The sequence below is a fragment of the Copidosoma floridanum genome, unplaced genomic scaffold, assembly GCF_036245765.1.
Source record: "Copidosoma floridanum isolate Cflo_tuat_1 unplaced genomic scaffold, Cflo_Japanese_pri ptg000032l, whole genome shotgun sequence".
Taxonomy (NCBI): Eukaryota; Metazoa; Arthropoda; class Insecta; order Hymenoptera; family Encyrtidae; genus Copidosoma; species Copidosoma floridanum.
In genome coordinates, this window is record NW_028321909.1 from 8,177,365 (window position 1) to 8,200,930 (window position 23,566).

A 23,566-nucleotide genomic window follows, 5' to 3' on the forward strand; every position below is an offset into this window, starting at 1 on the left:
TTCACGTGGCTCGTGCTGTTTGCGGCAAGTTTTAAATCTATTTTCTACCAAAAACTCGACCTCTAAAAATAGAGATATTCATATGGTTTAATAAAATCGACCATATGGCAGTACTTAGTAGTAATTTCTTTAATTACTACGCATAACTTCACGTACATCTTACACCGTGCTTTCTTTATCAGAATGATAAAATCAGAGGCTGTAAAGTTACGTAGGTCGTGGTGGTAACGCCGCTTGGGGTGTTTTCCGCAATCGTCGTCACCAGCAAGTAATTTAAATTTGCGCTCTACGTTACCTTCAGGTCAGTAAGTCAACTACCTTGAATTAAACTGGCGCTATATATATATTCCGCGCATTTAAAACAGCAGACGACGAGACTATAGTATAACATAGGCCGATGTACAGAAAAATAGTTATATGGTAAGGCCCCTGACCTGATGGTATAGCGTAGAGCGCAACCTTAAATTACTTGCTGGTGACGATTGCGGAAAACAGCCTTTTTTGATGTGTTTTTTGGTCCCAGAACCAAACCGAACCGAACCGAACGAAGGGGGTGCTTGAACGAACCTTATGTCTTAGCAGAAGCTCTTTTTTTGTGCTCCAAAAATAAAGGTCAATAACACTTGAAGTATCTGCTTAATAGGATGTCAAATCAATAGATCTTTATCGACATCAAAAGCAATTTTCACAACATTTATACAGGCTTTAGTAAATAAATGGCAGCATCCCTGTTACGTCAGAACAAAGTACTTTATTTCCTCGGATTCGGGAAAAAAGCTCACGACCTTATTGTAACCTCCAATCGAACGATCATGACTAGCCGGGCCAGAATGGAAAGGGTCGTGGAAGACCTGCAGAAGAATCCTTACTTTGAAAAGTACGCCCAAAAAATTGCCAAACTTCAGGAAACCAGTCCTGAAGAATTTCTGTCGAGGTGCGAGGAAAAGGAGCGCAAAATCAGGGAGGAAAAAGGTAACTTATCTTCCTATGCACCCGTGCCCCTTTGTGTTTATTTTTTAATTACATCTGTCATTTTTCATTATGACTTTCGCTTCACTTAAGCTATATAAGTAGCCACGAATGAATGCAAGGCATTGTCTTTTTTGAAAATCGTAGTTCAGTTTTGTTTGTCATTTTCATAGCAATTAATATTATAAGACTGTAAACATAGAGAATATCGATTATGAAAACGAAATATCGCTTTTCAAGAGCGTCGAGCCAGGGAAAAGAAAACGTTTGAAGCATCAAAATCAGCTAAGTCGATTGTTGAGCCTGGAATACAAACCAAGGAAGCCAGATTGGACAGCATCATGAAGTTAGATTTGATCCAAGACAAAACGAAAGAAGAAATCACGGAAATCTGGCATCAGTATCACAAAGAAAAAGATTGTATCGTAGGAGTCCTGACGAGAGAGCTGTTCGAGAAGATGTTTGAGCGTAGCAAGAAATATAACACGTTTCTGCTACCCTTGCCCAGAGAGCAGGGGTACGAATTTATAATGATCCAGTTTCATGGAACAGAAGTTCATATGACACCTCTGTTGTGGTATCAGACACACAAAGAAAATGCTCCCGAGTGCTTGACAATGATTCACTATACCGAATTGTTGGACAGCAAAGGCATTGTTTTGATGAAAGGTGAATTCGACATGAAATCGATCACTGTAATAGAAGCGCAATGTTTGGTGAACGAGCTTCAAATGTATTACAACTCTGATCACCCTCAGAGGTTGAAACTACTTGAGACGTTCAATGAAAAGCCAAATGAGTTCAAGCACATGGACTTGATAGCACACTTAGATACTATTTCTTTCGATGCAGGTGCCAGTGGCAAACTGTTGAAAAACAAAAATTAATCAAGTTGTGAGATTCTGAATATACATATACAATAAAAAATGAAGTTTTACGTGTACGTTTCTTGTAATCTTTTTAGTTGCAATTAAATTTCAAATAATGCTTTATAAATTAGTTGAATTTTGTACTGATGTATACATTTGGAATAACATGTTTTTGTGTAAGATTTTTGCATTATTAAAATACAAAATTCAATACATAATTAAGTTTCATGAATTTGTAAAAATTGAGTGATTTTAATAAATGCCATCTAGAGTTCTTGCTAACTTTTTTTTACCGCGTATTTTCGAATATTGTAAATTCAAGCAAAGATTAATAGGGTCAAATGATTTTCAAAAAGAAGTACCTTGCATCAGCAGCTCTGTAAAAATTTCACTCCAAAATTGCACTGATTTTACAGTATTTTTTACTCATCCAAAGAAAACGTCCAAATCACAGTCACTTTGGAAAACCACGTCGCACGTGTGGAGATCCAGCAGGTTGAGGAACCAAAGCTTTATCAGATCTTATTCACAGATGGCCTCCAAAACCAAATACATTACAACGCCAATTTTTTATGTGAATGCCGGTAAATCGATGTATAAACTAAATACTTCCTAACACTATCCTCAAAGTTGATCCATATACACCCTAAAATTACTTGATCGTCCTTTTTTTGGCAATTCACAGCTCCTCACATTGGTCACCTATACACAGCAGTTTTAGCTGATTGCATAGCCAAGTTTAATCAAATGCAAGGACACCAGACTGTTCTAAACACCGGCACCGACGAGCATGGCAATAAAGTTCAGCGCGCAGCCAAACAGCTGAGCCTTCCAGTTGACCTATACTGCGAATTAACGTCGAAAAAATTCCGAGAGATGTGCGAACACTTCCAAGTCGATTACACGAATTTCATAAGAACGACGGAGCCCCATCATCAGAAGACTGTGCAATATTTTTGGGTGATTATTTTTAACCATTTAATACCAATTGATGGGCCTTACGTGGTGTTATAACATTAGTATTATGAGCTTTTAGAAACTCCTGGAGGAGAAAAATCACATCTACAAGGGAAAGTATACTGGCTGGTACTGCGTGCCCGACGAGGCGTTTCTGTTTGACCAGGATTTGGTCGACAAAAAAACCCCATCCGGCGATACAATAAAAGTTTCAGCCGAGTCAGGTCATCCCGTTGAGTGGACCGAGGAAGATAACTACAAGTTTCGCTTGAGTTCGTTTCAAGACGACTTGCGGCACTGGTTGAAAGATGGTAATTAACAAACACGTCAAACGGACGCAACAATGTTCGAATGCTTATTGCAACAAAACATTCATGCGCAGAGAAAGTGGTTCAGCCATCGGTGTATCACAAAATATTGTCCCAATGGGTCGAGGACGAGAGGTGCTTGGCGGATTTGAGCATTTCGAGACCTCGAAGCAGAGCACCCTGGGGCATTCGTACGCCTAGTGATCCAGATCAAACGATATACGTGTGGCTGGATGCTCTAGTCAACTATTTAACGGTACTCGGGTACCCTCATTGGGAATTCAAGCAATTTTGGCCACCCACCGTGCAGGTGTGAATTATATATTCATCATTTTAAAAAAAATGTTCTTCTTTGATGTTAAATATGAAAACGACGAAATTTTAGGTGATTGGGAAGGATATTTTGAAGTTCCACGGGATTTATTGGCCGGCATTTTTAATGGCAGTGGGCCTGGAGCCACCGAAAACTCTGCTCTGTCACTCACACTGGACAGTGGACAACGAAAAAATGTCGAAATCCAAGGGAAACGTCGTATCACCTTTCGACGCTGCCAAGCAATTTTCGGCCGACGGGTTGAGGTATTTTCTCCTCAGAGATTCCGTTCCACACAACGATGCCAGTAAGCAAAATGTACAGTTTGACGTATGATCAGTCGATGATGGGCTCCCATGACAAACCCACCTTATAATTACAGACTACAGCACAGAGAGGGTTCTGAACGTACTGAACTCGGAGCTCGCCGACACCCTGGGAAATCTGATAAACAGGTGCACAGGCAAACTCGTGAACCCTAAACAGGAAATTCCCAGCGCTGCAGTGCACGGTCGCTTCTTGAAATCCGAGGTCGCCCAAAGCCTACGCGCAAGCATGGAAGCCCTCGGTGATACCGCCAAGCAGCACTACGAGTCGTTCTACGTCCATCACGTGGTCGACGCGGCCATGTCGACCGCGCGGTGTGCCAATGCCGTGGTCGAGTATCACAAGCCCTGGTCTCTGCGCAAGGAGCCCGATAACGAGGCAGCAGTCGCGGAACTGAAGGCCGTCATCGCCTTGGCTCTGGAGGCCACGAGAATCAGTGCTTTGGTGCTGTACCCGGTGATGCCGGCCTTGAGCACGGTCGTGCTGGACTTTTTGAACGTCCCGATAAACGAGAGGTCTTGGAAGCACACGAAACCAGTTTACTTGAACTCCACAGCGTCGACCGAGTCGGAACCATTCGGTCATTCGAATACCATTATTTTTCCCAAAATCAAGCTGGCAGCCTAGGGCTGGTTCAATTTTTTACCGATTGTTGCATTTCGTTGTTTCAAAAACTTTGTTCACCATATACTTTTGTACGTTACGATCTAATTTGTGATAATAAAACATAGATTGGTTATCTTCAAGCTTTGTGCATCAAGTTTTATTGTACCATGTAAAAAGGTATGGAGCAATATAATGATTTGTCGGGAACGGGTGTCAATGTCAGTGAATCATAGATATTTCATGGATTCAGGCAATTTTCTTATTTTAATTTATTTACAGAAAACCAATCATTCAAATACATATTTAATGTGTACGTTTATAATTATTTCGCACATACAACACTTGAACGAGTCAAAACGGAATTCTTTCTTACAATTTTGGAGCTCGTAAAACGTGAATTAATGTTATCTACATTATTTATGTACAAAAATCTTAAGTCAAAGTGAAAGAAAAAACGGAGTATCACAGTAAACGATACTTGAAATGCTTAGGATTGCCAGGTGTCCGATTTTCTTACTGTTTGTCTGGTCTGAAAAATTACGATGAACTCAAACATAGTAAGTCCGATTTTTGTGGTAATATCACCCGTACTCTAATCATATGAAGCGCTACAAAAAAAATATTTATGCTCAAGGAGCACAATACTTGATAACAGTTTTTAGCTATTAATATAGAGAGATAGGTAATACTTATACTAAAAATAATACACCTTGTCTAGTTTTTTTTTTAAACACACCTGACAACCCTAAATATATTGCAGAAAGTTGAAAAAAGGTAAATTATACTAGATCGATTAGACTAGCCCAACGAAAATCATAAACTGGTAATCTCATCGCGGTACATCGTACATTATTTTACTATATAGAGCTGTGTAGAGTTTTGTTATTCGCAGGAAGCTCGTCAGAACTCGCCAATACGCTGCAATCGTTTATTCGTCTCCAGTTTATTTTCTCTTCACTGGCTGTTTGAATGGAAATGTCGATTCCTCTCTGTTATTTTTCGGACGGTTCCTCGTACTTTTTTTTTTTTTTTTTTTTTTTTTTTTTTTTCTTCTTTTTTTGCTACGATGACACGGATGTGTCCCGTGTACAGCACGACAGAATCGAGTTTACAATGTTCGTCTCATTTATACATTTTTCTTAATAACTATTTTCTCGTGCACCGTATGCATTTAAGTAATTTATTTTATTTTTATTTTTGCAACACTGACCAACGCACGAAACGCATCACAACATCGTCATGAATTTTTTTTACTAATAATTTTTTCTATTATTTATGATACATCTATATATCGCATCGATGCATACCCATAATTATGGCGGTTACGAAAGTGCGCGTGTGAGTCGGAGAAAAGTAAAATTTGTTGACGATTATTTACATAAAACAATGATAAAAGTAAACTGGCCGTAAACGCGAGAGCAGCGCTTAAATATACATTTATGTATTGCTATTTTACAAATTATCTAATCGATAAATTGCAGTTAACGAATGTTTTTACATCTACTTCATCAATTATCAACAAATAATTACCTTCTAAAAGAATATAATACTCGAATGAATCGAGATAAATTTTTTTTTTTAATAGTAATTTTTTTCTAACGCTAACTTATTTTTTTTTTTAATTTACATTTAATTCTTTAATCTCATTATTGCATCACTACGTCTTCTCCAATTACCTTTTGTAATTTAATTAAAACTCAATTCGATTTGTGCGGTCAACGCTTTTTCTATACATTTAAATTTCTAGTTTTTCATCAAACGGATTGTAAAAGTAATTAACAGTAACATCGCAATAATACTCTTTTGGCAAGTAAGTTGGTTAGTAAAATTAATTCTGAAAAATCTTTCAATAATTAACACTTTGTTAAAATTAATGGTCTTATTTGTAAATACGATCTTTTTAAATAATTTAATTTTAAAATAACAAAGTTCAACAATTTCTGTTATATACTTTGTTTAAAACGTTTAAAAATCAATCGTAACCGTTACTCAGTGTATAAATATAGCATTTTTAATAATGTGAAAAATTCTTTACATATGCGTAGATAAACGGTATAGGATTAATTTTACATCATTTTGGACACAAATACAACACACAGTTCGTATAGACAAAAGGTTATTTTTATCTTCAAAATTTTTTAAATTACTAATGATAATTATTGCTTATAACTTATTTTCCTACTCAATAACAAGCTTCTTTCACAGTTTTCACTAACAATTTTAATTTACCAGTTATCTATTGTTTGAAAATTATTAAAAACAATTTTTCGTTATTTTCTTTTATTTTATTATTATTATTTTTTTTTTTTCTATGGGTATTTAATTTTATTCTGACGATCGTATTTTCTGGGTGAATTTTTAAAGTCTTATAAAATTCAATTTCTTACTCATAAACACTTATTATTACTGTTTCTCATATTAGTTCATGCGTTTCTTTAATAATATACAAATTAAGTTTAAAGTTGAAATAAAAACAAATTAATCAATTAAATGTCATAATATTTTTGCCTTTCAAAATACTGTTGGTTGCTTTTCGGATGGATCTAATATTAAAATGAAAATGATAGAAACTTGTAATTCTTCTAATTTACTAGCTAATAATAGTTAAGTATGTGCATACATTTGTGTGTATTTCTAATTTTTTTATATGATATTATCCATTACCAACGTACCTCTTATATTACATAGCAATTCATTTTCACTAATTTTTTAAAGCAGCTCTATAGTATTCAGAGAAACTATTCGAAATTAAAATCTATTTGCTGCCCAATCAATCGTCAGTAGAAAATGTATTTACATCATGTTAAGCTCATCACTCACTGTACAAAACATGATTCAATAGTAAGAAAACTCTTATCAAATCAGCTTCGAAAAAAAAAAAAAAAAAAACGAAATACAAACATAGTACTCTACTATATTCTCGAAAAAAATTTGATAAATCTAAAAAAAATTGATCTTGCGTGATATGTACAGGATATTTTTAAAACGTTTTTTGAAAACTAGATTTAATTTACATAATGTTTATTTTTGGTTCAATATCGTAATTTATTCATTGCTTATGTAACCTGAATTAAAAATTTTTTTTAAATCTGTAGAATTTAGGTCGAGAGTTATTTAAGATTCTTTTTAATTTTTCACAAATTGTTTGTTTAGTTTATCAAATTTTTCTCATTTTTTTTTTTTAATTCATGTTCAGTAACAATATTGAAGATTGTACGATGTAATAGCCAAAGTGTAGTTCCAGCTACGGAACATTCACACTTTTTTTGGTAATAAAAGTTCCTTCAACCATTTTCTTTATTCTACCATTCAGATAAGTATTTGTTCCTGCGATTGTTTTTTCATGTATATTTTATAATTATAAATATTTATGAATAAGAACTCTAAAACGTATAAAAAGTATTATTAATTAAATCATGAAATTGTTAAAAAAAAGATAAACAAACCACATGAGTCAGTAGCAATAAATTTTTACGATTTAAAAATTCTCTAACTGATACTTATTTCTATTGAGTTTTTAAAAAAGCAAATGTTGACTAATTTTTTTTCGTAATTTTATTTTGTACATACGTTATAATTATTGGCAGTTTTTCATCTTGATGATTAAAACTGAAAACGTGTAAAAAGTCGTTTACATTTATAGTCTTTTGCAGTACCTTTATGATGCGTTACTTTCATATCCAAATATACACAAATACGTACTGAAATTGTCAAATTCATATCATTGTAATATGTCATTGATATGTAAAGATTTGTTGGAAGTGGTGAAATTAATTATTAAAAATATTTCCCTGTCATTACATTACATTGTACGAAGCTCGTATTTTTAAGACATCCATTTGTGTATAAAATTTCAAAAGACCAATGCCTTTTTGCAATAATGGGCAAATCACTTTGATGCAAAATATAATAAAAATAAGTCTGCACGTATGGTAGTGATGATTTATCAGTAACTCGTGTTGAACCAGTTTCATTACTTAAAATTAGCCTTGGAAAAGACAAAATATAGAAAAATTACAAATTCATAAATTAATAACTAACGTACCCAATAATGATTGTACGTATTTTCAGAAAGACGAATAGAAGCCAATTTTAGTAATTGATGTTTATATTTTATAGAATTGTATAAGCTGTAGTACTCTGACGCTACATGCCCATACGCTTAAGCATCTATACTTACACTTTTATGTAAGAGCAAAAGACAAACGAGAGCTGCTAAAATTATGTTGGTCTAAGTGATCGCAATCTTGGGTACAGTTGAAAAATTCCGTTGATGTAATAATGTCGTGGCTTTTGTATCACCCCCTGAATAGGTTTTAATTTGAAGTAATTAAGAGAAGAGCTTGCAGAAATCTGATGTTAGTGAGATGAGTTGTAAAAAAGAATCGTTTATTGGATGTTTCTATGAAAAAATTTCATGAGATCCGTCAGAGTGATTATCGAAAAAATAGTTTATAATTACATTCATTTTTTTCTCACTAACAAAAACTGATGGAGATTAGAGTATACCGAATTTCGTAAGAGAGGGTTGCATGACTATATGTTCAATTTTTCATAAATTTACGTAAAGTGAGCTAGCTTTTTTAGAAACTTCAGTTAAGTTTTTCAGCATAAGATATTTTACAGCAATTTATTAAACAAAATTTTTTTTGCAAAATATAATTAAAAAAAAAAAATATATTTGAACCGATTAAAAGTGTGTATTGGGTGTGCCCTCATTTTTAAAAATAAAGTATGAAACAATTTTTTTAGCCACAATTAAAAAAGTAAATTTTGTTCGCTGGAAATTATACCTAATGAATTAATTTTTCATGAATTAATGAATTAAAAATTTATTTGATTTGAAGCGTCTTTTCAGGGTACACCAAGTGCTGGTTTTATGCATATCGTGAGTGAAATAAATACTTTAAGCACTTACTTTATGCACTTGTGTAATATCTTATTTTCTAACGAATTAATATTATATGTTCTATTATTCGTATTGCATCACCTTTTTTTTGTTATACATTTTTGCAAGTTCTTGAATTATAATTATTTCCAATTAAAAATTTTTCATACGTTGGGGCTTCCTTGAATAGTAAATTATAAATGCGAAGATGCAAAGTATATCGAAATATGCACTTATCTAATATTGTCTTAAATTATTAAATCCCGATAAAATAGTTTTGCAAGTTCTGATATTTTTACTCTCTGAATTAATACGTGGATTTGCACTTGCAAAGTATTAAAAAAAGTTATAAAATTACAGATTCTATAAGCGTATAAAAAATAAATTTATTCTTATTTGTATTAAATTTAAATACAAAAAATTTTCTTTCTTAAAATAATATTTTATGGAATTTTTATCCATCTAAAGTTTTATCAACTTATTAATATGAGCTAAAAGTAAAACACAGTTGAGATTTGCAAAAAAATTCCAGATAAATAAACACAATACGTAAAAAATATTTTAAGAACTTGAAAATGGCCTGAGTACCCGTGACATAAAAAAATTAAAGTTTTTGATCTAATTTGCTACAATTATGAAAATAGGTAATTTTCTATGAGCTTCTGTATTGAATGTTGAAAAAAAGAAATTGTCATAATTTTTTTTTTCAGACGCTTTATCTTGACAAGTTTAATTGAAATATAAAAGGCAAAGCTCCCAACTTAAAATCGAATTCTATAATTCGGTAAGGTCATTTTTGTTGTATAATACACCAGTTGTTTAAGCAAAAAAATCGTACTCAAATGGAATGTACTGAAAATTGATCCAAAAAACATATATTGATAAAAATAAAATAATCTGAAAAAAAGGAACTTGAAAGATTTTAACAATTATTTTTTTCAACTAAAATTTTTTTTTGTATCCATATAAATAAAAATAAATTTACTAAAGTTGGTAAAATGAGTAAACTTTTGAGCAAATTTTATCAATGAATTTCGGCTGCAAGTACCCACATTTTATTACAGATGATAATCATACCAGAACTTGTGAGACCATTTAACTGAGATGTAAAAACTCGTGGCAATCGAGTTAACAATTACTTGTATCTTCAAAAAAAAAAAAAAAAAAAAAAATAGGTTTCATTCTCAACTGTACCCCATGTATGCGCATACCTACAAACATACAACTATTATTTACACCAACTACATGCAGCCTCCGAAATCTCGTGTAACGAAAGATAAAACGCACCAGGCGCTCAACGACGAATCCGTTGCTCATCACCCCGATAAACATTATCCCACGCACGCACGCACAGAGAGAGAGAGAGAGAGAAAGAGAGAGAGAGAGAGAGTAGAGGGAGTGTGAGATATGTCTCCGTGTAAATATTATTATTATTATTATATGTATAGTATCGATAAATTGATTGTCTCGGGGACATGTAATGTTCCTCGCCGGTCTTCGTATCACCCACTATAAAGTATTGCACAGTCGATCGACGAATAAAAGGATGATGTAAAAAATCGGTGTCCCAAAGTTCCCGGATTATATGGCGCTGACGATGGTGTCGCGGTGCCGGTGCGGCTGGCCGGGTATCATCGAGCCCGTTTGACTGTCGGCGCTCGAGCGGGGGCTTATGTTGCACTCGATCGAGCCGTTGCGCTTGGCCACTATGACCGAGCGAAATTCGCCGCACTCGCTCGTCGACGGTTGGTTGTAGCGGCCGAGGGCGCCCCTCGTCAATATGCGCTTGAACGCCTCACGGAACTCCGTGTTGAATATGCTGTAGATGATGGGGTTGAAGGTCGAGTTGCTGTAGCCCAACCAGGTCAGGATCTGGGAACAAGTGAATTTTAGTTTTCGCCAAGTTGCAGGATGTGGATGGAGGATTTATCTTTTTCAATTGTCCCTGGGTATAATAAGAAGAAGCTGTACCTTGGAGGGTGTGAATTTTTTTTTTTTTTTTTTTTTTTTTTTTTTTTTTTTTTTTTTTTTTTTTTTCAACAAGTAAAATTTTAAGAACGAGTTGAGTGTGGTTGGTGAAAATCACAACAGATGTGAAACTAAATTACTTTGTGTTTATAAAACAAAAAGTCACTTGAGGCAATAAAACAATTATGTTTGTTTGGTTCAATTGTTAAATATTAGTTAACTGTGTGTGGGAAAATTGTAAGAAAATTAGATGTTTGCAAAGTTGTAAGTGGCATTTAAAAAAAATAACCATTGAAAAGATAGATAAGTTGATTCTTGTGTACGCGTTTGCCGATCTTTGTTAAAAAATAAAAAATTGACAATTTTTAGTTATTTTTATAGCGGTTTTTCATAAAAATGGTCATCAACATCACCTGTGAAGGTTTTCAAACTGATTTACGATACAATTTGTATCATTAGTTTTACATCGACGTTTCAATCAGCACGTGAGACTTTAAAAATAATGTACATGTTGCTAATATTTGCTCACACGATTTTTTGTAACGCAATGTTGATAAATATTAAATAAATAAAATTATCTTCTTTTTTTTTGCAATTTTTATATCAGAATCGCAACAAATATCTACGAAAATCAGAAAAACAATAGGTGAATCACTCTTGAAAGGATACTCCCAAATTGTAACTAGTAACTTTTTTACCGATTTTTTACATTTTTGATAAGAAACTAAAGTTAACGATTACGAGTATCACTTAATATTTCATTCCTCTCGTTCATGTTCCATTTAATCTCGTTACACCAGATATTGACATAATTCATTCATTTATAACCATATAATTACACGCGAGGTACACGCTGACAAAAAAAAATTATATCTAATAAAAAAGTAAATGTAATTTGTGTATAGGTATTTCCATTGTATTAATTCAAAGCCATTCCTAGCATTATTCATGAGGCTCCAGACGCTTGCACCGGAAAGACCTGGGTCCAAATCAATTTAATTTCCATGACGGTTTTCAGTTGTGCGTAATGTTTAATCAATTTCCATGCAAATCTAACTCACCCACAAACCTTTTCTCTCATAAATATATGATTTTAATGTTATAGGCACAAATCTTCTTCCAAATGGGAAAGTATGTTGTAAAAAAAGGACGAAATATGTGTCATGTGGCTTCGGAGGTACCCCTTTCACGAAAAATGAAGACGGGTAGATATTATTTTCCGTCGCTGTACACTGACCACCAGAATAACAAAAAAGTAAAAAAAAAAAAAAAAAAATACCTGAAAAGCAAGATCGGGTATGCACGTCTTGCAGAAGGCGGCGACGATGTTGACGCAGAAGAAGGGCACCCAACATATGAGGAAGACCCCCATGATGACCCCCACGGTTATGGCCGCCTTGTGGTCCGACACGTGGTACGGACTGGTCGGCTTGGCCTTTGTCTGCGGCTTCGGCTGCTTCTGTCGCTTGCTCTTCGAACGGAAGCTCCTCGTCAGCGACGACGGCTCCGACAATTTCGTCGTCGCTTTGATGCTCTTTACGTGCTTTTGCGCGTAACAGTAGAGCCTGCAGTAGATGCTGATCATGACGATACACGGCACGTAAAACGATATGCACGACGAGACTATTGCGTAGGTGGGCGTAAGGTCCAGGGCGCACGTTGGATACGACTAGTTGACACGAATATTATTATTATTATTATTTATTTCTTTTTTTTTTAATTATTATTGTTGATGTTATTACTGAACTAATTCATTTGGTATTATTGATGTACAAGCTTTTTTAGTGATCCTACAGGGGACGTTAGATATAAGGGTAGTCGTAGATGTTCCAATAACACAGGAATTTATTTTTTGTGGAGCTTTTTTTTTTTATATCAACATTGTGATCGATAAACTAAAGTTTTCAAAAGTGCTTATTTACTTAATATATTATATTCCAAATCTTAATTGAAAAATAAATCTTTTAATTCTTTCAGATGGTTTTATCTTGATAAAATGGTGAACATTAAAGCCATTGAAATTCATTGTGTGATTTTTTAAAATTGACCGGATGATTTTTTAACCGGTTTTTCGAGAAGTTAAATGCAATTAATTGTTACAATGTAATATTAAAATTGTGTTGAGTGATATTATTTGATGTTATCTGTTTAGTCTTTAAAAAAAATCAGATTGACAAAAACTGTGTTTATTTAAAGTTAATAAATTAAATTAAATTATGCCTCATACGAAGATAAAATTGTATAATACCTCTAACATACAACGTTAATTATTTTTATTTAAAAAGTTTTTATTCATTATTATTCGTTCATTGACATAAAAAAGAAAAAAAAAAAAAAAAAAAAAAAAAGACATGATCACTAACAACATATAAATTGTATTGGTGAGGTGTAATACAGTCGTTTGCAACGATGAAAAATAAGAAAAAAAATGTAAGTAAAATTTTATCCTATGACTTAAATATCGTTACGAAATTAAAACATGGCAATAATCACCAATTATTATAAAGTAGCGTCAATGATGTAGATTGCGCGTCTAACATAACCAGTATTCGAAATAGCTCATCGAATTTTATCGAAATTCCTTCATGTTGGAATGTAATAAATTTGAGTAATTTAATAAAAATTATTGAGAGGACGAAAATATGGGTATTGTTAATTATTTTGACTTACTTTAAAATCATTTAAATGCATTTATGTGATTTTTCTTTATATCCGTGAAAATTCAACAAAGTGCAATGTAACAAATAACGGAATTCCGATGCAATACCAATATTTATTGGATTCTATTCGAATTCCGTTGCTCATTCTTATTAAACGTTATAAATTTTGAACAAAAATACCAAATAAAAAAGTCCTTTTCTAAACTAATATTTAATGTAAACCATAGTATTTTACAAGCTATTATGATTAATGGTATTATTTACCATGAGAAATTGACCTAAATGTGTGGCGAATATCTAGTTATGAGGTAGTTCTAGAAGCGTTTTTCATTGGAAGTGAGCTATAAAGTTTTATCTAAATACGTTTCCGAGAACTCGGATACTCACATCGTGATTTAGTCCATCTTGGATAATACATATCATGTTTCATAAATATTTTACATATGTTCATGATATCATTTTAAAAATATTTTACGATAAAATAAAATATTTTTAAAACGTATTTCAAATATTTCTTTGCTGTGAGGGTGATTATTCAGAAGCCTTACATTAAATTGTGTACAAACAGAATTTTCCAGTGTTACGCCAAAAAAAAAAAAAAATTTTTTTACGTAAGAAAACAAATTTTTTCGATGGACTACGTAAATAGTACATGGTTCTTTTTCATTATAAAAATTTTAAAAATCCAGATTATGTATAAATATTTTCCTTTATTAAGTAGACAATTTTGATTCGTTGGACTACAAAATCAGTTTAGGAATATTTTTAGTATCTGATTATAACTCCTGACCAAAAAAACTACTATGATGAAAAAATCGCTAGCCTTACTCTTCTAATTCAGATCATCATTTATATTAGTGAGTTTCATAGTTACGACAATATCATTTTTTTCAATTTTCATCATTAATGTAACTATTTTTATTATAATTATTATATTCAATTTTATCGATATTTTTAAATAAAAAAATAATAATGTAGGCCATTAATTTTTTCCTGCAGTGAGAATCAAAAGACAAGAGAAATTATTTTCGGACATATTGTTGATATCGCAAGCCCGTTTATATCGAGCAGGACACAGTATTTTCCAGAAGAATAGCTCGGTTCAACTTATATAAAGTGAGTAGCAATGTGTTTATAAATGTTTTTTGTTGTTATATTTTCTACACTTTTCGCAGTAAATATTCATCTACCATGAGCGGGAAAAAGGTCCTCTTGATAAGGAAGTGAGTGAGAGAGAGGGAGAGGGAAAGAGGTTCTTTTCTACAAAAGGAAAGTATTTCAATATCGAGGAGAAAGTATGCTGCTGCATAAAAGAAATTCAAAAAAAAAATTAAACGTGCCGTTTGTCAAGAGAACAAAGTGAACAATAAAAAAATAAAGAAGGAGAAAGAGATATAGGAATGAAAGAGAAGGTATCTAATTTTTAAGTAATTTTATTCTTGAAATTGACATAATTTTCCTTTTTTTCCTTGATATTATGTGGAAAATTCTGTTTGTATAAAAAATATTGTCTTCAAGAAATTTATAGATCAGTTCAATGTAGTAACGAATGTAATAAATCTCTAATGAGTATACACATATATACTACGTAATATATGTATATGTATATATTATGTGGCCTAACAAGTTTTTTTTTTTTTTTTTTCATAAAAAACTGTAATTTAAGAAGGTAAAGCGAGCATTTTTGTAAATTTTTGAAAAATTTGGAAAGAATGGAAATAAATGAATATAACTGCAAAATAATAAAAGTAATAACGTAATTCAACGAATGAGTTATACTCTCGGTGCTGTTTTCCGGGCATTACATGACTTGTATTTGTGCCGAATTTTGCCCCTTACAATTTAGGTGTGTTATAATTTTATGTTTCTATACGTAAAGATTATTGGGTTGTAAGCATCCCTTACCTTATCACCGACAGCTCGAACCACCGGTGGTTCATTCGGCCTGTGCAGTCCAAGACTAATGGGTAGGAAAGATATGAGTATGGCGAGCAGCCACACAGTCAATATGCTTGCCCAGGCAACTCGTTTCGTTATGTACATTTGATACCTGAAACAATTTTTCATTTTACATAAAGTTGAAACAAAAATTCAAGAATAAAATATCCAAGTCGTTAGTGACTGTTATAAGTTTTTCTGAGTGACTACAGTTCTTAGCATAAATTTTTACTCATAGTGCTAAAGCAATACATAAGGTTGTCTTGGAACATGTAAGGCTTTTTTGAAAAATTTTTAACATATGCCGTTGCATATTTATGGAACGCATCCTTATTATCGAGTTACGTAATAATCATCTACTTTCATATGTCAACATACTTTTTATAAATTAAAAAAAAATTTTTCTTTTTTAAAAAATACACTTACCTACTAAAAATATTTGGTTATTTAATACAAGAATAGTATTATTTAAAAGAAGAAACTCGATTTATAAGTAAATACATTGATACATCAAACTCCTGTCTTGTAATGAGGATTTTATTATAGGGATATGCATATAGAAAAAGGTACATCTGAAAGTAGCTGATTTCATAATTGTGTACATTAAATCCCAACCGATTTTATATTATTAATCTTATTTAATTACATATAGTTTGATTTCTTTGGCGGGTTATAGTTAATATTAGTAATTAATCAAAAAATTAATTACTATGGATCAGATATCTTATGTTAAATTATTTAAATTATCTACATAATCTAAATAATTACAGCAAGTACAATTTTTGAGCTGCTTCTTATACTTTTGAATAAATTCTCATTTAAAAAAATTTTTTAAAATTATTAATTCAAAATTGAAAATAAAAACTTTTTATAAAAAATAAAAACACCCTCATGTAAAGTGTCAAAATTAGAAGATCCAGAATAAAGTTGCATCAGAACTATATGTCCATATCTTACACTAATTCTTTATTATTTCTATCACTATTACATTACTCCCGAGTCAAAGGCAAAACAGACAAATAGATTTTTATTAAAACTGTTGAAACTAAAAAAATTAGGGGCAAGTGTTATTTAAGCATTATTGCATTTTTGATACGTGACCTATGAGATCGTTTATGAAGTTAACGTAAATAATGTACACAATTACAGTTTAATTATATTTTAGTAATGTTTGAGCTTTGTTTGTTGAAATTAATTAACAGGATCATGCACGAGCTAATTTTGAAAAACACCATTTTTCTAAAATTGAATGAATTTTTTCTAAGTTTGCTGGTATCGCAAATGAGAATGCAGAAAAAAATGTTCCCCTATAAGTAAGTAGCTCGAAAAGGATCAGGTATTTTTCACCACAAAAAATTACAGTTTCCATATTATTGTCAATAATTTTTTAGAAAAAAATTTGGAGAAAATACAGCCAGCCATTATAAACTTTAAGGGACAGACTCTGCGAGACAAATTTTATGCATGCATTCATATTGAATACGGAACCATCTCCCACAAGTTTTTTATAAGGTCACACTCGTCACGGTAGGCATTTGTTTGTAAAATATTTCTCAGCATCACAAGATTCTTCACCCAATTCCACATCTACCAGTTTGGGTGGCAAAAAAAAAAATTACCTGAGCGGATCCTTAATGTGTATGTACCGATCCAAAGAAATAGCGCAGAGATTGAGTATCGAAGCGGTGCTGCACATGACGTCGAAGGCGACCCAAGTGTCGCAGAATCCCGAGCCGAAGACCCAGTAGCCCAAAAGGTCGTTGACCCCGGCGAAGGTCATAACCAGGCAGCCGACGAATAAATCGGCCACCGCCAGGGAGGCCAGAAAAAGGTTGCCGATCCTCCTCAGCGCTCGGTCGGTGCATATTGCCGCTATTACCAGCACGTTGCCCGCCACCGACAGGAAAATCAGGATCAGCAGCAGGAAGCCTGTGTAATAACGCAGCAACCAAACGGCTCGTCCTTTTAGGTCTTACGTGTGATTTTGGTATTTAAGCTCTGAGCGTGTTGTGTCTATTTGGTCTGGGGTTGTGTTGTTTGCGTGTTCCCTTTTTAATAAAATTTAATAGTTCAGGGGATGAGAGTGTTGATTGATCATGAATCGAAATAATAGTTTTCGTACCTGGTGGCGCAGTATCTGAACGTCCAAATATTTAAAAAAATGCCCAAAGTAGGAAAAATTATTTTATAGGTTACTAATTTTTGCACAATGGAGAGGACGTTATTTAAAAAATCCTTCTTTTTTTTTTTTTTTTTTTTTTTTTTTTTTTTTTTTTTTTTTTTTTTTTTTAACTTAGCTTGCGTAGAAATCACTTCTCTGTACCACAATACAAATTGTAAATTATATGGATATTTTTTTCCAATATCGCATGGTAACTCAAGTTTCTTATGGAATTATCATGTCAAAAATAGTTGGTGGTTTTTTAATATTCTTCGAATCCGGTGGAGTTGGAAAAAAAAATCAATGTTTTTACTGCAAAAAAAAATTATCTATTTTCTGGAGTGCAACACATATTTTAATGTACTTTTTTTTTTTTTTTTCAAATATTACTGGAGTTGGAAAGTTGTGAAAAAACTAATGCTGAATATTTTAACTAGATAATCCTTGAATAAAGTAAATACAAATTGCATAAGTTTTGTAGTACAAAGAAATAAATGCCATCCAGCCCAAGTATAAAAAAATAATAAGTAAAACAAATAAAGTCTAGTGCATGATCATGAGTGAGATGATTTAGATGACATTTAGATTACACTCAAGTAAAATTATGGTGTAATCTAGAGAAAAAAGTTTTTTTTTTGTATTTTTCGATTTTTTTTTTTTTTTTAAGTCCATTTCAAGAGAAAAAAATAATAATGCACGTGAAGAAGAAACGTTCGTTGTTAACAATCACTTTGGAGATGCGAATCTTATTTTTCAGTTGCTATTAATAGATAAATGGATGAATCAAATTCAATACTATTGAAGATAAAAATTTTTAACTTTGAATACTTTATCAAATGCGATTGTTATACCCTTTTTTAGTAATTTTTAAATAAAACAAGAATTTAAAAAATAAGACAAAAAAGTGTTCTCAATGAATGAAAATATCAATGTACAAGAGAAAACGATAGAGTTCTTTATTTTTTAATCGGGCTTAGCTCTCTGTGCCACATTATTGAGAATTTCTATTAAAAACATTTAATTTTAATGATTTTTCGAGAAAAAATAGTGCTTTTTTCTAAAACCTTTATGAAGGTAGAGTTTTTTTTGACAATTTCAAGCTAATTATTTATTTCTCCGAGTCGTAGATATTATAACCAACACAACTATTACAAAGTCCAACCATGGTTACATTTATAAACGTATACACACAACCCCTAGCCCACAGAAGACTTGGAAATGCTAACGGAATTTTCAAGTATTTATCTAACATTCTTTTGGCTCCAAATTGTTTTAAGTGCGAAATGATATGAGTGTAGCAGTAATATTGTAGATAGTAATTAGCGTGTACATGTGGTATAGAGACAAAGTTCGAGCGAACCAACAACAAGCAGCGACAGCAGGGATAGCGCGGCCTCCGGCAGCTTCTCCTCCTCAGTCTGGTTGATCTGAAACATACAAGACGACGCATCCACATTTTAATTTTTAGCTCATTATTTTTTTCAAGTTGTCTAATTACTATGATTTTTATCTCATTATTATTTCCCGTATATATATCACCCACCATTAGATATGAATATACATATGTTTTACTGATACTGGTAAATTTTTGAAATACCACCTGTGTCTCTAAAATAGTGAGAAACCAAGTAATTATAGTTGTTATTCTGAAAAATACATATCTTACCAAGCGTATTTTTTTACAGCTAAATAAATGACTAGCAAATACCTAAGCTTAAATTTATATTTAACAACAATAATCAGGACACGCTACAGCTATTATACAGCTATGGCTTGAAATTATTATGTGAGATGTAAAATTCAAACAACTTCCACTCAAAGTTCCCTCAACTGAGCATGATAATAAAGTAATAAAGTACTCAGTCGTCCCATGGGTGATAATTGTTTTTGACTTGGGGCTTATACAGCTAATCCAGTTTTCTTCGTGGTGCACTTTTTTTTGTTCTTAAAAAAAGACGTGCTAAAAAGAGTAATTACACAAAAAAATAACGTAATTTGTCTATTTGGAGAAAGAATGTACAATATTTGCTATTGAAAAACAATCCAAAGTTTTCAACAGAATTTATGATTTAAGCTTGACAAGATTGATGAATGTTTATCTGGTCCAGAACACTCTCAAGTGCTTCTTAACCTTTTTTATTTTAAACTAATCGGAAACTACAAACAATAGTGTAGAAAAAAAATCATGTATAAAATACAGGACAGTATGCCTCGTAAAAATCTTTGTTTTAAATTTTGGTCTTCTCTATTCCATGATTTTTGAGGAGTTCCAGAATGAAAGTACAATACAAGTTGGATTAAAGTGAAACTTTTTAATTGTATTTTTGTATCGAGGCATTAACAAACAGATCATATAAAACAAATAGTGTTTCAGCGAAAGCTACGCAATTTTGGTGCAAATCAAGACATATTAAATCAAGTCGTTGAAATGAAAAAAAAAAAGGAAAAAAACAGCTCTTTACCGTCCCACCTGTCATCATCATCATCATCTTCCTTCTTCAGCCCAACCAACCATTTTTTTTCTTTTTTCTGTTCTTCAGCACATAAGTAAGCATCTCCAGTCAGCAAACATTCAAGCTACTTTTTATATCATCGGAATTCGATTTGACGCTCGATAATAGTTTTGCGTCAACGTCGCCACTTGCCTCGCTCCCTCTTTACCCGTGCCTTCGGCACGCAAATTGGTTCAACTCGCTCTGACAGTCGAGGAAATGGGAACCAAGATTACATTGACGATGAGAAACGCCCGTGCATGTACTCGCAAACGCACGTGGATGCGTTTCAAGGGGAGCCAAGGACTAGATGGTTATCGACACTATGTGAATACTAATGTACGAGGATGCTTGTAGCGATGAGGTTTTACTCTTTGGCTATACGTCGTTTGCGAATGATGTGCTCCGAGCCTCTCCAAAGGGTTGGCATAAATAATTACGAGAAACTTTGTACTTTCTTTTTATGATTTCAATATCAAGTGCACGAATCTCTCGTCGTGCCACAGCAAAAGTATATTACTTGAAATTTGACTCTGCTTTGAGGGTGTGATTATTTTTTAGCAAAAAACATAAAAAACATTATTCAAACATTAGAAAAATTGTGAAGAAAAAAAAAAACGAAAACACAAAAATATGGTACTTAAACTTAGAGAGCCAGTGTTATTTGAAAATTGTTTCGGTGCGAAACGGCAGTCAAGAGGGACCTCGTTATAAAAATGAGCACCTGCTCCAATAGCGGTGCGGTACCGGTTTCCGCTGTTACTGTATCAAGTTGTTCAAGAAAAATTTTACTCCCAAGCTGTACAATTTTCGTTTACATTAGTTGGAGTTTTCAAGAGAGTAGTAGTATTAAAGTTACCTGATGTGTTCGATCGCTACGAATGAAGTAAAAATATAGTGACCGAAAAACGATATTGTGAATCGATGATTTTACAAAAGTCGCATATAGAATAATGATGAAACTAGTCTATCGATTTTTCATGCAAAAAAAAAAAAAAAAAATACGGTATAGAATTTAATTTAAGTGGGTGCCGCTGTTCCCCTATTTCCGTTGTTTTCAACACTGCACATTCCCGGTAATAACCTGCCGCTGCGACCGAAATATCTTCAAAGCGCGTGACAGTGCCTCGGTCTCCTTTGCCTTCCGCATCAATAATTTAAGTTCAGTCGTGAATATAGTTTGGGACATCTACCTACAAAGTTCATACTTATACATGAACGTATATAATACGGCATGCACTTTGATAAATATTCGTTCATTTTTTTTTCTTTGCTTTGGCAGTATTTTGTATCAAAAAACGAAACATAAGGTTTTTATTTCCATGTACTATTTTTTTACGCACATGGACATCATTCGATCAAATATTCACTTGAATATAGAAGAATATATATTAATATTTTGTCAGATCGTAACTATACGAATTTTGCGAATATAGTTTTTAATTCCATTGTCGAGTTGGATTTCGGGAAAAAGTTGCCGAGTTGGTTACTAGTCCGGATCCACCTAAATATGTCGTGTGGAGCTCCTAATAAGTAACCATGGCCAATTTAGGTCCCCGAATCTACCCTGTTTTGTTACATGTAATTCAACCCCTCTTGAATTCGACAGAAAAACCCAACGAAAAAATGTTAAACTAAATTCCCATTTCCGTAAAGCATTCCCACAAGTAAGCATCAAAGCGCGTACTTCAATCATTGCACGATAATGCAACGCATTACCTCTGACGGATCGGGTGAAAAGTGCAAAAGAAAAACTAACGGAGGCTCGAAAAGAATCACCCCAGTGTTCCCCTCAAAGTTCCCATTTCAATTTCGCCCTCCTCGGCTGTATATACCATGCAGCGCATCCCCGATCGAAAAGGATTGCTCGCCGGAGGTTCTCCAATTGATTGGAAAGGAGTATACCGTGAGTACATGTACATATATATATACATATACATATACGGCACAGAGAGGTAAGAATTAAACGAAAAGTCCCTCCGGTCTTTTGGCCCCCCGCCCTCTTTGGCGCGAGATTGATTCCAGCACTCTGCATTATTGGCCGAGGCTATACACACCCCCCCCCCCCTTTATTTTACGCTGCTCTCGATTCTTTTTCCCCAAACGGCGCATTCCATTGTGAAAATTTTTATTTCCCCCCGTACAGTACGGGTACACCCATTCGTCGAAGAAAAAACCACGCGAGGGATACGCCTGCACCCGGAGTTTTCGGACAATGCGTCCCCGTTGTGTTCAGAGAGCCACGGCTACGGGGGAAGAACAAAGAGGGCCGGGGTAAGCATTGGCCGAGTGCGGGGCTTTATAGCTAAACCGAAACGGCACGCGTGGTACACAGGTGTATATTTGTGTGTGTGTGTGTGTATAAAATTTATGGGTACTGCTTGAGGAAAAAAAGAAAAGAGATGGGGCTCGTGGCGATGTGCAGTCGTAAAGTAGAATTGATGGGGAAAGCCCCCGCGTTTCGGCGACTCCCTTGTTTTCCGCGAGCGCGGAGGAGCTTTTCCTTCTTCGTTTTCGCGGTTTGGAGACTCTTGGTGCGTGTACAGGGGTGGTATATCCAGGGGGCATCGGTCTTTGGTGGCTGTGGACGCCATCTGGTTCGTGCACCCTCGTTGTTCTCTCGGCGCGTGCTCTCTTTGCGCTGGCTATACGTGACTCGTTTGCCATTATTAGGTGGAACTCGCTGTGTTTTGTGTGCGTTTTTGCGAGTGGCGCAACCACGCGATGGCTCGAGTCACTAGAAATGCAAATTAAATCATGGCCTCGAGAGGGTTTTCAAGTAGACCACTGGCATCTCGAGAGGAAATGAAAAATCCCGCACAAGTGGCCGAGAGGGAAAATCTTCCCCTTAAGTATATATATTCGATTGGAAGGGATTGGAGGGGTGACCTCTTTTGCGCCCCATCCCTTCTCTTCGATATACAGCAAGATTGAACTTTGCCGTTCTTCTCTATAAGTGTTGTCAAACGTGTAGTTGACGCAACTTTAATCGAGCCTCGAGAGTGGAAGCATCGCGCGAGATAATAATTAACGAGATTGAAAATTCAACGAGCCGGCAGATGCGCTCGCGAGTTTCTCAGCCCGCGGGGAGGCTTCGTTCCCTGGCTCGT

The 23,566-nt window shown here is 33.8% G+C and overlaps 2 protein-coding genes across 2 annotated transcripts in view; one reads left to right on the plus strand and one right to left on the minus strand.

Annotated features, from left to right (window-relative positions):
• Window positions 1-439: 439 nt before the first annotated feature.
• On the plus strand, window positions 440-4,447 carry MetRS-m (Methionyl-tRNA synthetase, mitochondrial). Its single transcript, XM_014356706.3, has 8 exons — window positions 440-612; window positions 703-972; window positions 2,255-2,422; window positions 2,524-2,798; window positions 2,875-3,106; window positions 3,178-3,413; window positions 3,489-3,723; window positions 3,799-4,447. The coding sequence occupies exons 2-8, from the start codon at window positions 717-719 to the stop codon at window positions 4,368-4,370; spliced, it is 1,974 nt and encodes a 657-aa protein (XP_014212192.2). The 5' UTR covers window positions 440-612; window positions 703-716; the 3' UTR covers window positions 4,371-4,447.
• A 6,371-nt stretch (window positions 4,448-10,818) lies between these two features.
• Dop1 (dopamine receptor, D1) overlaps window positions 10,819-23,566 on the minus strand; it is a 136,323-nt gene continuing 123,575 nt past the window's right edge. Inside the window, exons 4-8 of the mRNA XM_089597277.1 lie at window positions 19,325-19,382; window positions 17,423-17,732; window positions 15,771-15,915; window positions 12,485-12,874; window positions 10,819-11,109 (exon numbers count right to left, since the gene is read on the minus strand). Coding sequence (XP_089453403.1) covers window positions 10,819-11,109; window positions 12,485-12,874; window positions 15,771-15,915; window positions 17,423-17,732; window positions 19,325-19,382 — 1,194 coding nt within the window. The remainder of the gene's footprint in view (window positions 11,110-12,484; window positions 12,875-15,770; window positions 15,916-17,422; window positions 17,733-19,324; window positions 19,383-23,566) is intronic.